The 20,840-nt window shown below is 39.9% G+C and overlaps 1 protein-coding gene across 1 annotated transcript in view; it reads right to left on the bottom strand.

The window, feature by feature from the left end:
- Nucleotides 1-825: 825 nt before the first annotated feature.
- antxr1a (ANTXR cell adhesion molecule 1a) overlaps nt 826-20,840 on the bottom strand; it is a 59,280-nt gene continuing 39,265 nt past the window's right edge. The window contains exons 17-18 of the mRNA XM_006625479.3: nt 18,731-18,811; nt 826-6,350 (exon numbers count right to left, since the gene is read on the bottom strand). Of these exons, the coding sequence (XP_006625542.2) occupies nt 5,937-6,350; nt 18,731-18,811 (495 nt within the window). The 3' untranslated portion in view covers nt 826-5,936. The remainder of the gene's footprint in view (nt 6,351-18,730; nt 18,812-20,840) is intronic.

The raw sequence follows: 20,840 nt of genomic DNA, 5'->3' as shown, positions 1-20,840 counted from the left end.
GTACATACAGCCTTACAGGTAACTGGAGTTGAAGAAACAATTTTGGGGGTTGAATTTTTGGGTTGTTCTTTTCTTTCCCCTCCTGTCCCATGGCCTGGGGGTGGGAAGCAGAGCTACACTGGATTCACAGGTTTTGAGAGTTGAGATTTTAACCATGTGAAAAAATTCTTACCTATTTGGTAGCTTTGAGCTTTTCTGCAGCTGCTGTCAAGGAGCCAGAGACCACAATATGGTTTTGGATTTTTCCTGGTGATTTGTTTTTAATATTTTGAGAAGAATCCTGTTAGGACCTTGTAACAATCAGCCTATTAAAAAATTGCTAGAGGCGATACCTGATACAGAGAAAACTTTTGATTCTGAATTGATAGATACTGCAAAACATTTAGAACAGGTTCCTTTCATCTGCAGAACTGCCCTTCTGCTTGAAATTTGCGGAGGATTACTGGAGAAACTATCCTCTAGTGCTGGTCTTAACGTCACACTTTGGGCTGACTTCCTTAGGCTCATTCATGATTTTGTATCGGCTCATTAAATTCCCTCGAATGTGTTTGTTCTTTGTTATGCTTTGTGACAGGCTGAAAAGATTTAGTACTGTTATCTTGACTGGATGTCTGATAAGGACATGAAATACTTACACTGACTAGACCCTTTTTTATAGCATTACTCTGTCAGATGGTTTTCACACACTCTGGAAATGATACATTGTTTTTCACCAGGAAAAAGTAGAATATATTAATTCATACAACCCCCTTCTGATCCTTCAAAATACACACATACTGTACAGTGAAAAAGAGAATTCGCAAGGATCAGTAAACAGGTTCAGGGTTTACTTATAGAATCTTTAATATAAAGCAATGGTTACATAGGAAGTGAGGGGGTACTATACATCGTGATATAGTACAGAAAGAGGTTCAGCTTGGTTTACACAGCTCTTTCTAGGCCCTGGCAGTCTGAAACAGTACTTTTTTTTAATTTTTTCAAAAACATACTTCAACACCGAAATGGGAAACAAAACCGTTTGGGAGCAATATAGCGAATTGATTAAATTAACTCAAACCTTCAGTACTTGATATAGATTTAAATAATTTGAAGAAAAAAAACGAAATACTTTTATGTTGTTCTTTCCAGCCCTTTTCCATTATACTCAGTGGCAAGATAAACTGGATTGATTAGTGTTGTCTCTTTAAGAGTTACCATATACATTTTGAAGTTCTGGAAAGTGTATACTGTATATTACTCCTGTTCTGGTTGTGCTACACTTGCTTCCAGTGAATTACCAACATTCACAATATTTTAACTGTAAGGCAAAGAAGGAAATTCAAGGCAGTTTCAGATAACATCCATCCTCCTGATGTCCTACCACAGTTCTCAAGGTGATCAAGATATATAACAACAGGAAAGAATGCATTCAGCATTGTTTCCTACAGGTCATATACAGTAGTTACTTGTAACTTGTAAGTATTAAAATATAGGACATCTGTCTTCATTATAATTGGAGTACTTTTTAGCATTTACAAAATTTGAAAATATTTATTTTGTTAAATAGTCTTTCAGTCTTTCATTTGAAATATTTAAGGACTGGGAAGGCTCTATGGTTACGCTGTTCTTTTCTCCTGGAAATATGACGACTCATATCTGCTGTAGTTGGTAGAGGTAAAGATGCTTATTGTGAAAGGTTTTTAAATTTGGAACTTTTATACAGAAAGCAGGGTGAATGTTACATTCAGGCAAAAGTTACAGAGCAAACTTTAAAACTTAGAATATTAGAATAAACAGATTCATGCCTCCTAATTTTGTAAATAGTTTGGGATTTTCCAGTAAAGAGAAAAAGTGAAAGTGCTTTTGATACTGAAAGAGACAGGGTGATATAGGAACAAAATGTGAAAATGAAGATATCTAGTCTGTCACTGTACAGTGACACTAATTTAGCACATATTTACTGTTGACAGCTATTGTCAAGTTCAGACAGCAGAATATGGCATAAGCTGTGACTTACCAGCACAGGTGTAAACAGCCATGCAGTAAAGAGTTCGCAAAAGACTATGATTTTTTGTTGTTTTTTTTAAAAAGCATTTTTGCACAACTTTATTGTGGTATCCCACTTCCCTTTTAAAGGGGGGGTGGGGGGACAACAACCCTTTCTGGTTTGAATTAAGCTTCATCTTGAGACATTAAAATCTAGCTGTCCCAGCAGGGTGAAATGAGAAAGATGTCATTTGGAAATGATCAAAGTCAAGACTGCCGAACGACACAGGCGGAAATGTGAGTGTATGTGTGCAGCCATGTGATGAAATGCTGGTTAGTCCTGCTGCTTGATATACAATTAAATGCTGCTTTATAATGGCTGCTTTAGGGATAGGAATGCCCAGGGGTTAGGTATGATTAAATACAAAACAAAATCAAAGAACTGTATTTTTTCCCCCTTAATTTTCTCGGGGCGATTTCTGTGTGATTTTAACTTTTATAGTGCTGTGGGAGACTCTGTGATTATCCCAACGCTGTTTGACTCCCTTGTTTTACAAACCTCTAACCCACGCTGACTGCTCAGCACATTGCTGTCAGGGCTGATACAGAAAATGCCTGCTATCCAGAAAGGGGCAAGAGACACAAACATCCCAGCACCAGCACATCGGGTTTGGACTCGGAACGAAGATCTGTTTCTGCAATGACTTCTGGTCACTTGGAGGGATCTTGCCACTCAGCCCAAAGCTATTCCAGCCTACTCCATTGCAGTATTTTAGAGCAACCAGCTCATCTTTGATAATTAGCAGGATCAATAGATCAATTAAGGTGTTGGTGGTGTAAAAGTTCTGTAATGGAGTAGATGGCTCCCGGTTTTCTAGCACCGCTAGGAGTATAGAGGAGGCTCACTAGTTCACGGCAAGCATTTTCTAAAGTGTTGTTTGTTGCACATATCTTATCTTAGTGATTTATTACAAGACAAGTTATTTAACTAATGCAGCCAAAGTAGATTTGCACACACAATACAAAGCACCACTGACAGCAAAGAGAGAAATGTAAGATAGAAATAAACATGCACCAAGAAGAGAGGAAAGGAAAATGGATATTTGTATAAAATGCCTTTTAATCCTTCCCTTTTTTTAACATTCCTAACTGGTTTCTCTTTATGATTCTGCAGACTAGTTTCTTGCTTGTTTTTTTAAACAAACTACCATATCCACAGTATAAAACATCTGCATGATTGGAGAAGTCAAGTTTATTTAACCCCTCAAAGTTTCTGTCATTTGCAGTATAATGACAAGTACCTCTTTGGCATCTAACGAGGTTTAACACCTTCAGGTTTCAGTCACCCTGCAGAAATACCGAAATTCTAGGTGCTGGTTTTCTTAAGGTTTCGTTCATATAACATCATGGGGTATGTAAGCTGTGTAAACCAAACTTTCGTCACCACCAACTCCCAGATAGTTGTACCGTACGTGTTTTAAAAAAAACTGACTAAAGAAAGTAATGGAGAACCAAAACAACAATAACAATAACAACAACAAAAGACGTGTTTTAAACAAGCACAGCTTGATACAACAATAAAAATTGCCATGTGATACCATTGGCTTTACAATAATTTATAACATTGAAGACAATCAAGATGACAGACCCCAGCCCTACTGAACCTGGCAGAGTGGATCGATTCTGTGGTTAGCATGTGGTAAAATATATACAGCTATACACCCTTCACAACAGATCACTCGAACTCCTGGCTGTTATCATTTATTGCGATCAATCTTTAAATACGGAGCGAGTTGAAACAAACGCTCTTGGGAGTTTGTGATTGGAACACAAATAAGGGTGACCCCCTGGTTTGATCATGATTAACACTAATCAACAAAGTGATTAGTTATTTAAAGGAAAAAGTAGAGGAATGATAAGGCACAGTATATATAATATATAAAAGGGTTCATTAAATGCTATAACTTGAACACACACAAAGAAGAGAAATACCACATACATACATAAAAAAACACATTCTGATTCTGCACGTGCTCAACCTTCTGAAAAACGTTTGGCTTTTTCTCTGATCTTCATTTTCATCACTATCCCCTCCCTTTTACCAGAACAATTCCATCACGGGAGCAAACAGCCCTTCCTTCTACACTTCCGCGGTTTCTATTAAAGAAATTTTGGCAACTCAAAGGCGTGGGTGGGATCAGCAGCGCATTTCCAGTTCATGCGACGTGTGTCTTATCCCTATGTCTTGCACAGGAAATTGTGTCCCTGCTCTGACTGCGCTTTTATCCATGCCCCCTAGAATGTGTTCTAGATCCAGACCATCATGATAAAAAAAGGCTTAAGAAAAGAATTCTTAAAGCTGGGAGTGTGATAAAGGATGTGTAAAAAGATTTCACAACTCAACAATTTTCAAGTTAGTTCCTTTACAGCTGTGCTGTGTTTTGACAGCTCAAGACTTGAAGGCTTGCATATGCATTTATTTGCTTGACCATGCATCTCAATCCCAGTTCATGTCTACTGCCTCTCCCTTTTCTTTCATTAGTGCATTTTTAAACGGACTGCTATTGTACCCAAACCTTTGCATTGAATAAGACACCTTTCCAGCAAAACATCAGCTCTCGCATCACCATAAGAATCTGCACTTCTACTCTCCCGGGTTAGGAACCAAGAGTCCTGCACTTTTCCTGTTGCATGCCCTCTTGTAACTATACTTCAGCATTCTGTGTTGAAGTTTGTGCCAAAGCGCTTTGCCATGTTAGGCAACTTGAAGTCAAACAAGTGCTGAATGGTTGAAAGGGGAAACAACTCAGTGTTGCTCATGTCTGTTGGATTCTTCACTGTGGCTTTGCGCAATGCTAATTTGCTTCCTGGCTTTCAACACAGAACCATGGAGAAGTAAAAAAAAAAAATTGGGTAGGCAACAGGTAGGAAGTTAAAGAGGAATTTTGAACAGGGAAATTCAAATTCCGCACATATCTTAGAATCAGGATTACCTGAAGTGGCACAGATCCGGGTGCCAATCTGAAGAGTGAATTAAAGAACAATTATACAACATAAGAATCTCATTTTGAGGCATTTCCTCAATGAGTTACACATTCAAAAAGTACCATCTAAAACACCACAACCTTAAGCACCTTCTTTAAAGATTCCTCTGTCTCCTTTTTCAGAACTAAATTATAATGCCCTTACAACCTTTTCAGGCACATACTGTACTCTAATTATCCTGTCTAGCAATCCAGTTGCCGTAGAATATTTCATTTTCTGATAAGTATAAGTTACATTTATGATGCACCAAATCTTTAAAGACAGAAGACCATTGATAATAAACCATAATTTAAACCATATTAGATTAAGAGGGGCTCTTATTTTCATCACAGTGAAATCCTTCTCCAGCATGGTTGTTGGTAGCCATTTTCATTTTGCAGAGCAGACCCAGAATCTGGTAGAATTTGGTATTCCACAGCTTGGCTACAGCAAGGCAAAGAGGTATAAGATGACTACAGTTTACTTGTTTCGTAGGGGCCAACACAGCAGCAGTGCTCCCTGCTGGTGAAAGATCGGTTGTGCAAGGACTGTGCCACTGGTAGCTGGTGGTGTGTACATCCTTGTTGTTGTTTTGGAGAAGAGGCTTCTGGGAGACATCAGAGCTGTCATCATTTCACACCTCTTCCGTGCAAAACTGGGGGGCTTTGGCCACTGGTTGATATTTTGTTCCAGGGAGTATTGAAATAAAAATGAAATACATTGATATAAGCTGGAAAACAATCAAAAAAAGGCGGAGGTGCCTCAGCTGTAATGTGATAGTGTCTAAAGAGCAGGTAGCGAGCAGTCTCGCTTATAGTGGTTTGACAGGAAAGGTGAAGAAAGCAGTCTGGGAAAATGGGCTTCCTGTTGCAACTGTGTTGTTTCCACTTGACAGTTCTGGGGAAGCAGAGTTCCTTCACCTCTTGCTGAAAGTGTGGCTCTGGAGCCTAGAGAGAGGGGCGTGGTGGTGGGCGGGCAGGGGGAGGGGCCCGGCACGGGGGAGGGGCTTGAGGGGGAGGGGGCAGGGCACCAGTAGGTGAATGGGGAGTGGAGGGTGTGGAGGTGGGCAGGTCCGGGGAAGATGGTAGATGCAAGGAGGTTGGAGGCAGGGCTCGGGTTGGGGGAGGAGTGTAGGGAGGAGGGGGAGGTGTTTGGGAGGTGAGGGGCAAGGGAGGGAGAGTAGAGGTAGGGGAAGGTGTAGGGGAGGCTGGAGGGCTGTGTGGAGGGGGAGGCAGCATACCCTGGGGCGGAGGAGGGGTGCTGCCTCTTGGAGGGGTGTAAATAGGGGAGGAGTGGTTGTTGTAGATGGGGTAACGGGGAATAGAGCTGGATTTCACTCGGGTGAAGTTGATGCATCGACCCTGCAATGACAAAAGAGGCAGAAATGTGTGTAGACAATGTATCAACTTTATTTCTTACCATCAAGTTTAAAAAAATCCTTAAATATCAGTAAATGGAACTGCATGAACTGAACCAGATACCGTTTTGCCAAGTATTTTGTTTTTAATTGTCTATGAGGACCCTGATAAAGAAGTATGACAAAAATATAGCAACAATTATTAATGCACTCTACCAAAAAGTATAGCTGATTAATTGACTGTAAAAAAAATATCTTCTCAAATTGCTGATCCACCCAAAGACACAGATATAATTCCTCCAGGCAAGGACAATTCAAAAGAGCCCCGAGCCTTTAGAAATTACATGCTGTGATATGTTTATAATTCCAGCTCCAGATTGAAGCCTGGCGTAGCTGTACAGAAAGTCCACATAGACTGGGCTGAACTGGGGCAGTGAGTTCATGAAAACAGAGGATAAGAGACAAGATGCCAAAAAATCTGTGCTGAGGCCCTGTAGTTTATCTTCACAAACAGTATTTCAGATTCCATGATTACAGCTCTGAAACACATCTCTCTTCCTGATACATAAGTAGCTGCAGATAAGAACTTGAACAATCTGAGGTCTTTTTTTGCAATATGGTTACCAAAACAAAGTATAAACAGAAACAAAGAATTTTCCTGGACAGTACAACGATTCTAGCAAAATGCTGACAGTGTAAACATTTTTTTTTTAGTTTAAGGTGTATACTTCAGATTTCTAAACCATTCAGTACATTGTCATTGCTCACACTTCGCCTGCATGTAGATGCAGAGTCAGATAAAATCTATTGTATGTATTGCACATTCTAAGATTTGGGATTAATTTGTTGCAATTCAAGACGTTTGGGCAGATCCTGACCTTTGTTTTTGATACTCAGAAGCAAGGGTCACCCACTCCTTACTGATCTCATTTTACAAGGTGGAAATACTGTAGGAGCACAAAGTTTTGCAGAAGGACTGGGACTTGCTGGAGCCATGACAGTCTCTGCTAAACCCAGTGAGATTGCAGCTGTCTGTTGTTCTCAGCACTAACCCTGCCAGAAAGGGAATGTGTCGGGGTGATATGGGGACACCAGCTTGAAGACAGCCCAGCCTGGCTGTGAGAAGCTGCGTGGTTTTTTTACAATGTGACAGTGATGTCTTTCTGTGTGCTGTAATATGTGGAGCTCTCAAAGCGTGCAGTGGCTGACAGAAGCATACAGTAAGGAAGAACCAGCCTAGACCCCTCTGCAGAGAGAGTCTTGGTCTTCCTCCAGGACTGATGTCTAGCTGATACCTTCCCTGAGAGCAAGAATGCATGAAACAAACTGCTACCTACTCGTTCTATTCAACTGAATCTGCGGATCCTTTTTTGGAGATGGTAGAGGTTGGTGGGGGATTTATACTTAAAGCGCAGCTTTTTTTTAACACTGTCAGCTGGACTTGACTCCTGAAAGTTAGCCAGATGGTTGAAACAATCAGTTTCCTGCCTGTCAGGGAGAACTTATTACACGTTATAGCTTTGCCAGATGTCCTTATAAAATCTTTTGAGCAGCATTTAAGGTACTTAAAGTGGCAGCAGTGCATATTGCCTGTATTTTCTTCTTATTTATACAGTATAGAGATTTTATATAATGTCTAATCAGTGGATAGGGAATTTTCAGGGTGGCATGCATATGTTGGCCCTTGTAAACTTTCTTGAAGTTTTTTTTTGCTGGAATAGATAATTAGTACTGTAATGAAAAAAATAACTAGAGAAAAAGTATAGAGACTCAAACATAGCAAATACTGCAGTAAACACAGCATGGGAATAAAGTAAATGACCTATTTAATATTGTCGGCTAGACTAATGAAAATTAAGTGGACGTAACAAACTGTTTCCTCTCGCTTAGACAAATCGTATCTGTTGGCTTAAGTCTGGGCAAGATGAATCTTACACATCTTTCATTTTAGTTTGATAGTACTGCTTTTATAACAGTGTGAATTTAAGTGAGCTTCTGCCTCTTTTGTCCATTAATTTTGCTTTTTTTCCCTTGGTACCCAGATGCAAGATCATCAGAACATCTCCACAGGAAATATTTTTCTTTAATTTATTATTTGCTTATATGATATGTTTAAACTGTTCCAGACACAGATAAGAGCAGTGATCTGGTTTTAGTATGCCGTTCACTGGAGTAGTGAAGAACATGCTGCACAGTACTTTTCTAAATTCCAGAACAGAATCTGCATACAACCTCCATATGTATGCTTCATTAAAAATGCAAAATAAAAGTGTTTTTTTTAGCAAAAGAGGTTGCATACAGTAACTAAATAAATAAGTATGTAAAGTCAGTGCAATTGTGATAAACACATTGAAACAGTGAGTAAAGAAAATTTTACAAAAGAACTACTTCTGCTACATTGTTAACCTTTGTGTATTATCAGTTTATAGCAGAGCCTTGGGGAATTGTTTTGAGGTTTATTTAAGCAACATTAATTACAATCACTCTCCTTTATTGCTCCTTGTAGATCCTGAAGAGAAACAGGAAAAATTTCATTTGGGAAATATAAAGCTGTCTGATGTTTTGGGTACGTTTTATAAGAACTCCAGTGAGTGATGTTCCTTTGCTACCAATGCACAGCAACGTTTCCAGCAGTTCATACTGTAGGAATTGCACTTCAACTGTCATCATCCCAAAAGTCTGTCCGTGAAGCTCAACAATGAAATGTGCAAAACAAATCACTAAAATAATAATAGTAGTCTTGGAAACCAGTACCAGGGTAACAAACTGCAGAGCTGTGAAAGAATGGAAGAAATTTGAACTTATTACATAGCACACATGCATGTGCTGCCAGACAGGCACTTGCAAAGATGATTGCACTCTTTCCACACTGATCAGAATCGGTATCAACAGAGCTTCGGTGTCAGAAGAACGATCAATAGGTCTGTCTTCATGAATTTTGCATACTTGTTGGTGCCTGCTTTGTCTAAAAGGTTGTTGCAGGACAAAAAAGTAGAGATCCTCCTATTGATCTCCATCCAGCTTGGCCCCCACCACTCACAGAATCTCATCCACAGTCTGGGAAAGCACCCCACAAGCGATTTGATGCCTTTGGAGATGATCCTACTCTCTGAGGCTTTTATCTGATAAAGCACAGGGCCCACAGGAGTGGAGTGGGGGAAGTCTTATCTGAGAACTAACTGGTGTAACAGGAATGTACATAGGCAATTACACTTGGTCAAAACACTGCATTTTAATGCATTGTCTGGCGCAATGAAATGGTTTACTGGAATTATTTGCCTTCACCACCTAAAAGATATTACCAAGAAGATAAACATATGGATTTTTGTAAGTGTTTAGTGAGTGGATTCTGTCGAAAAATGACTTACTTCAGAAACATTTGAAACACACTATAACCACACTGTACTGTAGGTTTTTAATGACTTTCTTAAGTTGAGAAAAAGCTGTTTACGCAATTTTGCACTAAGCCTGTTGTAATGTACTGAGACTGAGACCGTTCATGACTTTCTGCCAGTGCAGGAGTGTCGACAGAATACCCTGTGCTGGGATGTGCCGACAATACACTTCCCTGATAGTGAGCCGCTCAAATTTATCTTAATGGTGAGGTGCTCATACACAGTGCCCTGCTGCTGATGGTAATTAATGTACACTCAATGGGCACAATGTTAGGATTTCCTGATGAAAAGCCATCTCTTTCCAAGGCATGAACTCTCCCCAAGTGCTTTTGGAAGCTGGTGAAACTGGCAGAATGTGCAGTTAATTTCCCCAAAACACTCATCGCTACCTCCCGTGAGAAGACGAGGATAACACTGAGCAACAAAGGTACAGTCTGGTGGGATACATGCCACACTGTTTAATCCATGCTTGCTTCTCACAGAGCCCAGGCTTCGAACGATTCTTTATTAATGTAGAACAGTGCTATGCACACTGTCATTTATGTATGAGAGCAATCAAACCTTTTGTTCATATTCCTGCAATTGATTTAATAATAAGTACAGTACAGTATGTTTCTTTCAAATTTCAAAAATCTCATTTGAATTTGAAACCCCTAAACTAAAGCATTACTATTTTCTGTACTTAAATCTGTCTAGGACATTTTTGCTGTAGCTGCACGTTATTCTATAAGCTTTGTGTAAAAGTGAGAAACCTTGAAAGTCTGCTGTACTGTATATGTCTGAAACTTACGGCTGGAACTGTTTTTTTTTCAGTCGTTTTATGATAAAGCAAAAATGAAATGGCTGCTTTTCCGACTGTTGTAAAACAACAGTTATATAAATGAATATGTTGCTCCCCAAAGACTTTTCCCCAAAGACATTTACTGTATGAGAAGAGCGCTGATAAAGTCAGCTTGTTCTTAAGATTAGCTTCCACTCCAAATAAGCATCTATCCAGGATGGCCTGCAGAGACACTCATGAAACAAGATGTAGTGTAGCACATACGATAATTGAAATAACAGGAAAAAAGAGCTTCCATGATAAACTTCCTGTTACAGTTGACCTGCAGAATAGAGGGTTTAGTATCATGATGGAACCAGGGGCTCCGTGATGTGATCAAGGTAAATGATTGTGTTTCAGCAGAGGAATTACAGAAGTTCTGCCAGTAAAAGCCCAATCTACTGCTGGTTAACATCTCACTCCATAGACGAGGAATAATATGGGAAACTTGCCCATAGTTCATCCTGAGAGGAAAATCAGCCCCCAAAATGAATGTTACCTCAAAGCTCCGTCTGAAAGGGATTAAGAGGCATGGCTTGGGAGCCATTACTAATACTAAGTAGTGGTAGCTTTGTAAAATATGGTCTCTATTTTTGCAGCTGTGTTACAAGACAATGTAATTTCATACCCAAACCATGTACAGCAAGCTTACATTTGTCTCTGCAGGACCTGCACTCTTGCAGTCTCCAGTGGCCCGTCTGTATGAAAGACAGGCTTTCCAGTATGGTGCTGTGCCAACAGAAATAAACCACATGTCCCGGTGATGGACACAAGACACAAAAGTGGTCTGAGGGGGAAATGAGGAGGGCTTGAAAGTGAATACTTTCCAAAAGAAGTTCACAAGATAAAACAACATCCAGGAATCAAATGCTTTATGGATGCTTATTGAGAATTTAAGCATAATAAGTTTTGGCTTAGCTCACTTTGTTAAGGAACAGCCTCCTGGCCATAGCACAGTGAGCTGGAAAGGTGGAGGTGGGGTGGAGGAGGGTTGCACGAGACAAAATGCAAAAATGAGATGTTAGTTTGTCATATATAAAGCTAACATCAGGAATGATTACAGTTCACTGGGTGAGATTGGCTTGTTTGTTATTATCCCTCGTGAACTTCCAATGGGTCAGCTAATGCCTGTCCAGCATTCATGCCCTATTTGTCAATAGGCACTTCAGAAACTGCAGGTACTGTAGGATAGATGTGATAAGCACATCACTTGTCTAACCAATTTTAGTTATTAGCTAACAGTTTTATCTTAATTCAATTCAACGTTAGTGGAAGAGAATGGGATGATGCAATCTCAATAAGTCATAGATTAATTCTTGAGCTTGGCTGATGTATTCATTTATTTTTATATTGTGGCATCAACAACATCTCTCTCACTAACATCTGAAGAAAGCTCAACACCACAAACATTGTCTGTGCATTCTACTTTTCAGCATGGAATGAACCTTTACTTCTTCCATTGCAGCCAACACGCACTGACACAGCTCGCCACACAAATCTGCATTAAATAATATTGCCTTAGAAAAAGCAGAAGTGTTACAAGTACAATAAGCGTTTAAGATAAGCAAAACTCCAGGACCAGAAGGTATGCTACCAGTTGTACAGAAACGTTCTTAACATAACTCTTCCAACTGTCACTCAAGAGAACAGCATCCATTTATAAAAAAAACGCAGTGTAGATTATTTGTCATGTAGAGATGTACAGAGTATTACATAAACCATAAATATAATGGATAACACCAAATCTAAATAAAAAGACTCAGGTGTATATATTTACACCCTTTACAGTACTGTATATCTTCATGTCTATGTTGGGAAACAAAAGTAGGACAATTTTAGAACGTGTAGTTAAAAGTTGCAATTCAAATTAAGGGATATTACATTACAATTCTACCATGCACTAGTAAGACCTAATTTAAAATATGGTGCATAATTTACAAAAAAAAACAAAGTACAAAAAGTATCATAACTCTGGGAGTATCACAACTCTGTCCAAAGAAGAGTGACTAGGTATATTGTCAGGTCTAAATGTACTGTACTGTATGTCCTACAAAGAAAACAGATGCTTTCATGGGCAGAGAAGACTATGAGTGGACTAAATCAAGGATTCATCATCTTTGGTATTGAAAAAGTGACTCTAGTGGAGTTCCTCAGAATCAACAATGAAATGGAACCAAAGGTCTAAAGTAGTAACTACAAAGAAGTACCGTAAAGACAGAATAAAATTAATAATTTACTCAAGGTGATCATGGGTATCTGACAGCCATGTTGTTAAAGTTGATATCTTGGCTTTTAAAAAAAATTAACTAGAAGAGATCAGATAATGTCGCTACCAGCCATGAAACACGCTAGATAAACCAAAAACAATCCTCACAAAATCCTCACATTACATTATTACAGTCCTTATGTCATTATATCCTCATGAAGAGCTTGCCATATAATGTACAAGGAAAAGAACAAGCAAGATAGTTTAAGAAATCAGTGTGTTTTGTATGCTCTTCTGATCAATCCATGACTTCATATCCTGTAAAGACACTTAAAAGCCATATTTTTAGAAAACAACCATTCACTATTTGCTTGAGATCTAAAGAAGGCAAACTCTGAAACCTTCGGAAACAGATTGGTCATTATCTGGCTGAGAAGAAAAGAGATTTTTTTCTGAAAGTTAGATAGTACAGCTATGCCAAAGACCTGTAAAGAAATATGCTTCAAAAAATCAAAACAGCATGGTAAACCCACCAATGTCCATGTCACATCAGTGAGGTTAAGTGTTTGCATTTGTTTTTGATTCTAGATCTTGTGCGTTGCATCAGGGTTTAAAAGGTTGGAAGTCTATTGTGCAATAACAAAGTTTTGCCAGGTTTTTCAGCAAGCCTAATCTGTGATCCAGACACTAAAGCATGTATCAAACTCTGTTATGGCCTGTCTACCTTGTGTATGTTGGCATCACTACAAACTGTCATGCTTGCTTTGTGACTTCATTTTCATTCCCTGAAAGTATGACATTGTACAGGCCTTCTCTGTTTTCTGGTCTCACCGTTCTCTGTTTATTATGAGTTATCGCATTATCTTCTGTATCACAAACAGGCACCATTCACATCAAAGCAACGCATGGTAAAAGGTAAGCTCAGGACAGACAGTATTGTGATAGTCAACCTTCACAAGTACAGAACTGTAGGGTTTTTTTTAATGTCATGGAATGCGTTCAGTCACCAGATTGTCCCTGTTTCTGAATTTCTTCATAGGAAATTCTGAGATTCAGCCCAGTCTTGGTTAATTGCAGTAAAATGTGCAGCTAGTCGACATGCAGAAGGGAAAGACCATTGAGCTTCACACATTTCTGCATAATTAAAGGATTTCGTTCTTCTGATTCTCAGCAGAAGCAAATCTGCCCATTTTGAACATTTATCACAACTAAGCTGTGAAGTATTGTTGCAGTATTCCAATGTATTGACCTTGCTTTGCCATGGTCTCCCATGTGACCATACAGTACCTCTCAATCCTCAAATCTACAATATCTTACCCTTCCATTACCATTCATCCATTTTCTAACTGCATTATCCATTACAGGCTCATAGGAGAGCCTATCCCAACAAGTGAGTGCTCATTCTCTCTTTATGGAGCTCTCAGCTCCAGGAAATACCTGTTTTACAGCTGAGAATCTCATGGGGTGAGTGCCAGGGGCACTGGAGATGGGGGGGTTCCATTTAACATCCTGAAAACAGATGCTGCAAAGCAAATGGAAAGACCCCAGTCAGAGGGCTGCATCTTTCCTTTGGCCAGACGTGCTTTGCAGTCCCACACTGGGGTTTAAAACAACAGAGGCTCAGCAAACTCTGCTTACACATTCAAATTGCTTTCTCCTCTGTTCATATTAAGGATGCTGTGTCTTTCCAGACTTGCCTGAATGAAATTTCATGAGTCAGGCTTGTTGATACTGCCCAGATTTTTGTTTTCCATGCTTATGGACCATTCTGGAGATCCATATCAGGGCTGCAGCAATGGGTGTAGAAGATATACAGTAAGTAGCACTTTCTTTCCCCTCCACACAAACACACACAAGATACCCAATTACTCCACTGAATTGTTATTTTTCAGTGGAATAGGACTTTAATGAAAAAACCTAAAGGCAATTAAGATTACAAGTTCATGCACTAAACAACAGAGTAAAGCACAAGAAATTAATTGAATGGAAAATAAAGAATTCCTTGGTTTTTACCTCCAGCCACAACAGACAGCAAATAAAGCAAATGACAGGGTGAGGCACACTGATTGCAGTTGCAGCACAACTCTGCTAGGCTGTCCGATCTCAGAACACTTACACTAAGTTGACAAAAGCATGGCGAGTCAAGGTTCAGGGCTGCTTAGGAATCACGGCGGTTTTGAGACTCTGCTGTAGACTTTGCCAGTGAAAGACTAATGAATGACTACATGGCCTCTGATCCCCCCTGCCATCTAAAGACACTTTGTTTAAAGGCTCCTTTCTTGTGGTATCGAAGCTGGCTCTTGGTCTTGTTCATGATGACAAATTTTCTCCTGTTTCTTTTTCCTATCTTGATGTCTCCTTCTCTCCATTCCCACTCTCTCCTTATTCCTTTCTTCTCCCATCGACAGACCTTTCATTTTTTCATTTCCTTTGCTGTTTCCATCTCCTATTTTCCTTCCTCCTTGTTTTCTTATTGTCCCTTTCCTCACTCCTCCCATGTCTCCCTGCCCACTTTCATTGTGTCTCCATCTCTCAGACCCCTTTCTTCTCTCTCTCACTCCCCCATTTCCATCTCCTGCTGCCATGGATTTTCTCCCCCACCCTCTCCGTATTCTGCCTCTCTTCCTCTCTCTGCCACGTTTATGGTCTCTGTGCTACAGAGCCCACATTAAAGACATTCCCCAATCAGATACACAACATGTGAACCTCAGGCACCAAAGAACATAGCACAGCTTCATTAACTCAGACCTAATTAACCCAGGACATCCTTTCATGTGACCAACACCCTGTTACCTGCTGCTTAGAAGGTGACTCCCTGGCTACTTATAATTTCCTCTTCGTCTAACGAAAGGTATTGAGACACATTAGACTGGATTGCTAAGGCATGGTGGAACACATGGACCTTCAGCTCTCAATGAGCTCAGCATGAACCTTTATTTAGGCTAGGGATGTGCTGTAACGTGTCTAGCTTCAATGGAGGTGGTGGCCAGTCCTGTTTGTTAATGCAAGTTTAAAAGTGAAAAGAACATATGGACAATCTGAGATTTACCAAAACCAATCTTGTATACATCTGAAAAAGAGCACAGGGGGCAGCCCCCCCCCACCCCCCACCAAGAGCTGTCAACAGGATCCCTGCCACAACCCCATGATATTCCCCCAGTGTGGTTGTGAAGCCCTTGCACTGTGTAGTAGCTGGAATAGGGAAAGAACCTAACAGAGTGCTGCTAATGGCTTAAACAGACTGAGCAAATTCCTGGAGTCAGGCGCAATGCGAGCAGACCTACAGCTCAACAGTGAGGTTTGAATGCCAGCTCATAACTTCCCATCAGCCTCTTCTCTGCATGCACGTTATTGCAAACAGCTGTGCTCAAGGTTTTAAGTAGATCCAACCTCCCATCCCATTCTTTTTCTAACATCTGAGCTCCTGTTTAACGTCAGAGAGTTTGGGATGGGTGCTACCATTATCAAGAAAAAAGGGGAAGCTGAAGTTTTAATATTGCGTTTTATTTACAGTATTCATTAATGCCAGGCCTTGCCCTCTCTTCACTCATACGCAGAAGCCAAAGCCCCAAGCTCACTCTCTGGACCAAAAGCTTGTGGTTGCACTTCTTTTTTTAGTTAAATTGCCTACAAAATCTGGGGAGGTTAGAAAATGAAAGCTTTACTGTTGACAGAATCCTTTTTGTTGTTGTTTTTCTTTTCAAATAAACCTAAAGTCTTTGTTGTATCTTGAGGATGGCCTCATTCTTTAATTTGAAAAACATTTGTCTCTGATGTTTGAGAGGCTACATGATGGTGCCTGTACTGCCATGTCACATCAGGCAAGGCCTGGAATTCTGCATACCCCTGAAACTGCTGCTGGTTTTCACACATTTTAGTACTCAAGAGTTTGGCTTTGGCAGTTCTCTTTCTTTTTTTAACAGCATGTATTTTGAAACCTAGACTTAAAATCTGAACAATTATCCTTCACCAGAGGATCATACGCGTTTCCAAAGTTTTATCCCACTGAAAATCTATTAATCTGAACAGGTTTCTCACATGAAGAGCTGTGGACAGGCTGTAAAAAGGGCAGACACTAGGTAACAGTTTCATGCACTCTCAGCTAGTACCGGGCTATTACTACTTAGCCAAAACATGCTGGGAACTTTCAAAATGCAGCTTGATGATGTGACGGAATCACAAAAATCCCCTTAGTCCCAGCTGTCAGTTACTTCACTGAATTTATTTGCTGTCTTTAGACTGTGGTGATCTTTAGCCACTGATTGAAACCAACTATGAAACTTAATGACTGGAGGTCTGCAAGGCTGGAGACAGGAAAATGACAGGACCTAGTGGGGTGAAAGGCCTTGTCTGTGTTCATTAAGTTCAGTGCCTCTGATATACACAACCGCACATCCTTTCTTTTTGTTTTGCGCTGAGAAGAGTTTTGGAATAGAAGGAAAAGAAACGGCAAAGATTCTTGCAGAAATCATGCTTGATTAAACTATGCCACCAGAGAGCAATGCCAGAGCACGAAATGTCTAATGATCTAAGATGCTCCGTTAGGCTGTGGAAAGCATGACACAGCCCAGAAAAGCAGTTTGTTGCCATAAAGCAGGCTCTGCGCAATTCAAGACAATCTCACTGCTTGAGCTGCACACACCGGTTCCCTCTTCTTCAATCCCGGGGTGCTTCCAGAGGAGTATTTCACAGTGTTTCTTTAAGAGGCACCCCAATACTTCACTCCATCTGAATGGTAACCCCAATACTATTGCACAACACCATACAAACATACAAACAGGGCTTTTGAAATCCTAAATCTGTTGCCAACTAGGGACTTTGCCTGAATATTGAACTTCTGAAAAAGTAGAGGAGGTTGCATGTGACATGGTTCCACAAGTCCAAGGGGAAGAATATTTAGTGGAAGGAGGTTCAGGATAAACGCATCCATCTTGCGTCTTGGCAGAGGCAACATCGACAGTGACCTGTTTCTGGACTAAAAGCATCTACACATCTACTGCTACATCTGTTCTCTTTCTTTTTCTTTTTCTTTTTCCCGTTTACAACCATTTTTTGTGCAATATATGCCAGGGACCTGTGCAATACATTTATATTTATATCTATATTTTCATCTATATTTATATTCATATGTGTGATACGATTTTTCTGTGTACTGTTCTGTTCATGTTTGTTCTTTGTGTGTCCAGACTGTGAGTAACTCTTGTATTGTATTGTATGTATTGTACTATTATTATATAATTCGTTACACTGCGGCTGTGTTGTGTGTGTTAAGCTGCTGTTGCACTGCAATTTCCCTCACGGGATCAATAAAGTATCTATCTACTGTATGTGTCAGGAATGATGCTGTGCACACAGATGTGCATGCATCATATGGCAACAGGCCTGCTTACACCTGCGCATACATACAGTAGGTTACAAATAAGAGATAATCAAGAAACAGAGAACAGTTATCTTTTCAACTGATGTGAAACTCAATAGACACACAGATGTATTAACGAGCAAGCCCTCCAAAAGGATGACCTAACACAAAATCATTTTCTTTCTGCTTGTATTTGCTAAGCAGTGCTGCAGAAGTTGGTTTCTGTCCTACACATTGTCATCTTTGAGAAGTGGTGTGGTGTTGCACAGATCAAAACCCTGGTTCCTGAAACAAGGCTCGCTTAAGATCTCAGAAGCAATGGACAGTACTAGTAGGGAAGTGTGATGTGTGCATCTCTCCTCTGCTCCTGCTGAGATTCAATCCTGGCTGATTGTGGTCTCCAACAGAGACACATTCTCTGCCATGTCAGATTTCTACACTTTTTAGATTTGAGAGATGGGTGACACTGTAAAGGAGTCCTGATACAAGGAGGAGAAATGACATTTGCTGCAAGGAGATCACAGAGATGAAGGCTAATTGATGACTTTTTGAAGGCGCTCGCTCACTGGATGCAGGGATGAAAAATCGAGGCTTGCACTCTTACCTTGTCACCAGGCTGGGGTCTCATCACTGACACACGGTCATAGCCTTTCCTGAGCAGAACCCACAGAGCATCCAGCTTGCCCTGCAGCAGACAACACAGTGACCTCCATTAGTACCGAAGCTCCACAAGAGAGATCTTCCTGGTTACTGTGCTGTTCAGTTACCTATCAAACACCTTTTTTGTTCTCAAGAAAAAGGTACAGTAGTTTTTAAAGATTAAAATATTATTCTGATTTGCCGATATACAATTAATAGAATAAATAGACCAATGAACTTGAAATTGTTTTTGATAGAATTTTAATTTTAGCCTATAGGATAGGAAGTGTTGCAGCCCAGTGTATGATTGTTTTTATGTTTTGTTGATTTCTAAACTTGTTTTCTGACTCCTGAATGTACTTGGCAAATTGAATTGTAAGTTCACCTTGGTTTAAGGGATCAGCTAATGAAAAAGATTAATAGAGACATAAAAGCAAGCTCTGGTGGGACTGAGGTGAGGTCTGTGGGTCCTCACTCTTATCCAGTCAGTCACATGCTTTGATATTAGAGGAATCTGTTTGAATGTGTTTTCTTACTTGTGCTTTTCATGGTGCTGACCTGACTGCACTTGCTGTTTGTTAAACTCTTTGACTATAGCCCCTGCTCTGCTTTATTCTCAAAAATCTGCATGAAAAAGTTTCATTTTTCAATCCTCTTCTGCTCATTCAGAATTCCGAGGTTCCAGTCACTGCTAGCGAAAAGAAAAAGGCAGTAAAAAGAGAGAATGGAATCTGTTTTTCTGCTGAAAACCGCCAGCTCTGCAGCTTCAGTTTTCTGAGGTCATTTCAGTTCATGTCTGGTTCCCATTACTGATCCCCTAGCAGATCTTTATTTATGAAACAATAGATTAACTCGCTCTTCTCCCGGACTGAGCTAGGCTCTTTAGAGCAAGTTTTCCACACAGGAACAGTGTTCATGACCAGTCTCGTGATCACCTTTGGCAGACAGGGCATGCTGTGGGTGTACAGCCAATTGAAAGTCGTCTTGTGCTGCAATAACATTGGATTACATCCACGCCGATTAACTTTGTGCAGTTCATTAAATCACTAATTATGATTCCCTGTCTGCATTTCCAAGGCATTGCCACACAAGCACACAAACAAGCTCATAAATCATCTTCAGAAAGCTTGAACCATTAGACTTTTGGTGCACAGAAAATTACATTGTAATTAAGAAATCAGCTTTTTAAAATAATTTTGAAATGAAGGGGAGCACAGCTACTGTTTTTGAATAATGTTATGTTGAATGTCCTTGGAAATTGGAATAAACTATCCTGCATACACTGCAGGGATAACCATAAAAACAAGGTGTCAGACATGGTTTGCCGGCCAGCCCGCTGAATTTTAACAGCACTCAGATTCCAGCGACTGTATTTCAGAATTTCAAGAACCCGAGCTGTAAGTGAAATGTCTGTTCACGTTTCTCTGAGAAACACAGTGAATTTGTTACCCAGCTGTTGCTTTGTATCTGGCTTGCTATCTATGTTTTAAATTTAGTTTAGGACCATTCATATCCAACCTGACAGCCATGGACAGAAGACAGAAGGTTTTTAGCAGGGAAATGAATGGGAGTAGCCCTGGTAACAAACCAGCTTTATTTATTGCTCTGGGTATCAGACATTACCACTCAAAATATTGTTGCAATCTCAAAATGAGATCTGTTTTCTTTGTTTTTTTATTTTTTTACAATAATGCAAGCCACGAGACAATTACAAAAGTACAACTAAATTACTGATCTCTTTCTATCATAGACTGCCCTTGCAGATATGGGAGCAGCAACTTGGATTGGACTGATCTCATTTTCCCTTTTATTAACAGCATAAATTCAACTCTTAAGGTGAAGAAAGGGATCAGTAATTTAGTTGTACTTTTAGTTTTTCTTATCAAGAAGCCAAGAAATTTAGGAAAGATTATAGATCTCTGTTGGTAGATGAAGAGACAGAGCACAGTTTAATAAAATCATAGGAACAGAAGAGTACCTAAAACAATGCCACATCTACAGTATACTGATGGGAAGGTACTGTTTATGTGTTCACCAGAGTGTACTGTAAACAGAAATAAGTTATAAATATGCAC

Source organism: Lepisosteus oculatus, chromosome 2 (assembly GCF_040954835.1).
Source record: "Lepisosteus oculatus isolate fLepOcu1 chromosome 2, fLepOcu1.hap2, whole genome shotgun sequence".
NCBI classification, from domain to species: domain Eukaryota; kingdom Metazoa; phylum Chordata; class Actinopteri; order Semionotiformes; family Lepisosteidae; genus Lepisosteus; species Lepisosteus oculatus.
Note: the sequence above shows the minus strand (reverse complement) of the source record. Positions and strands in the feature narration are given on the sequence as shown.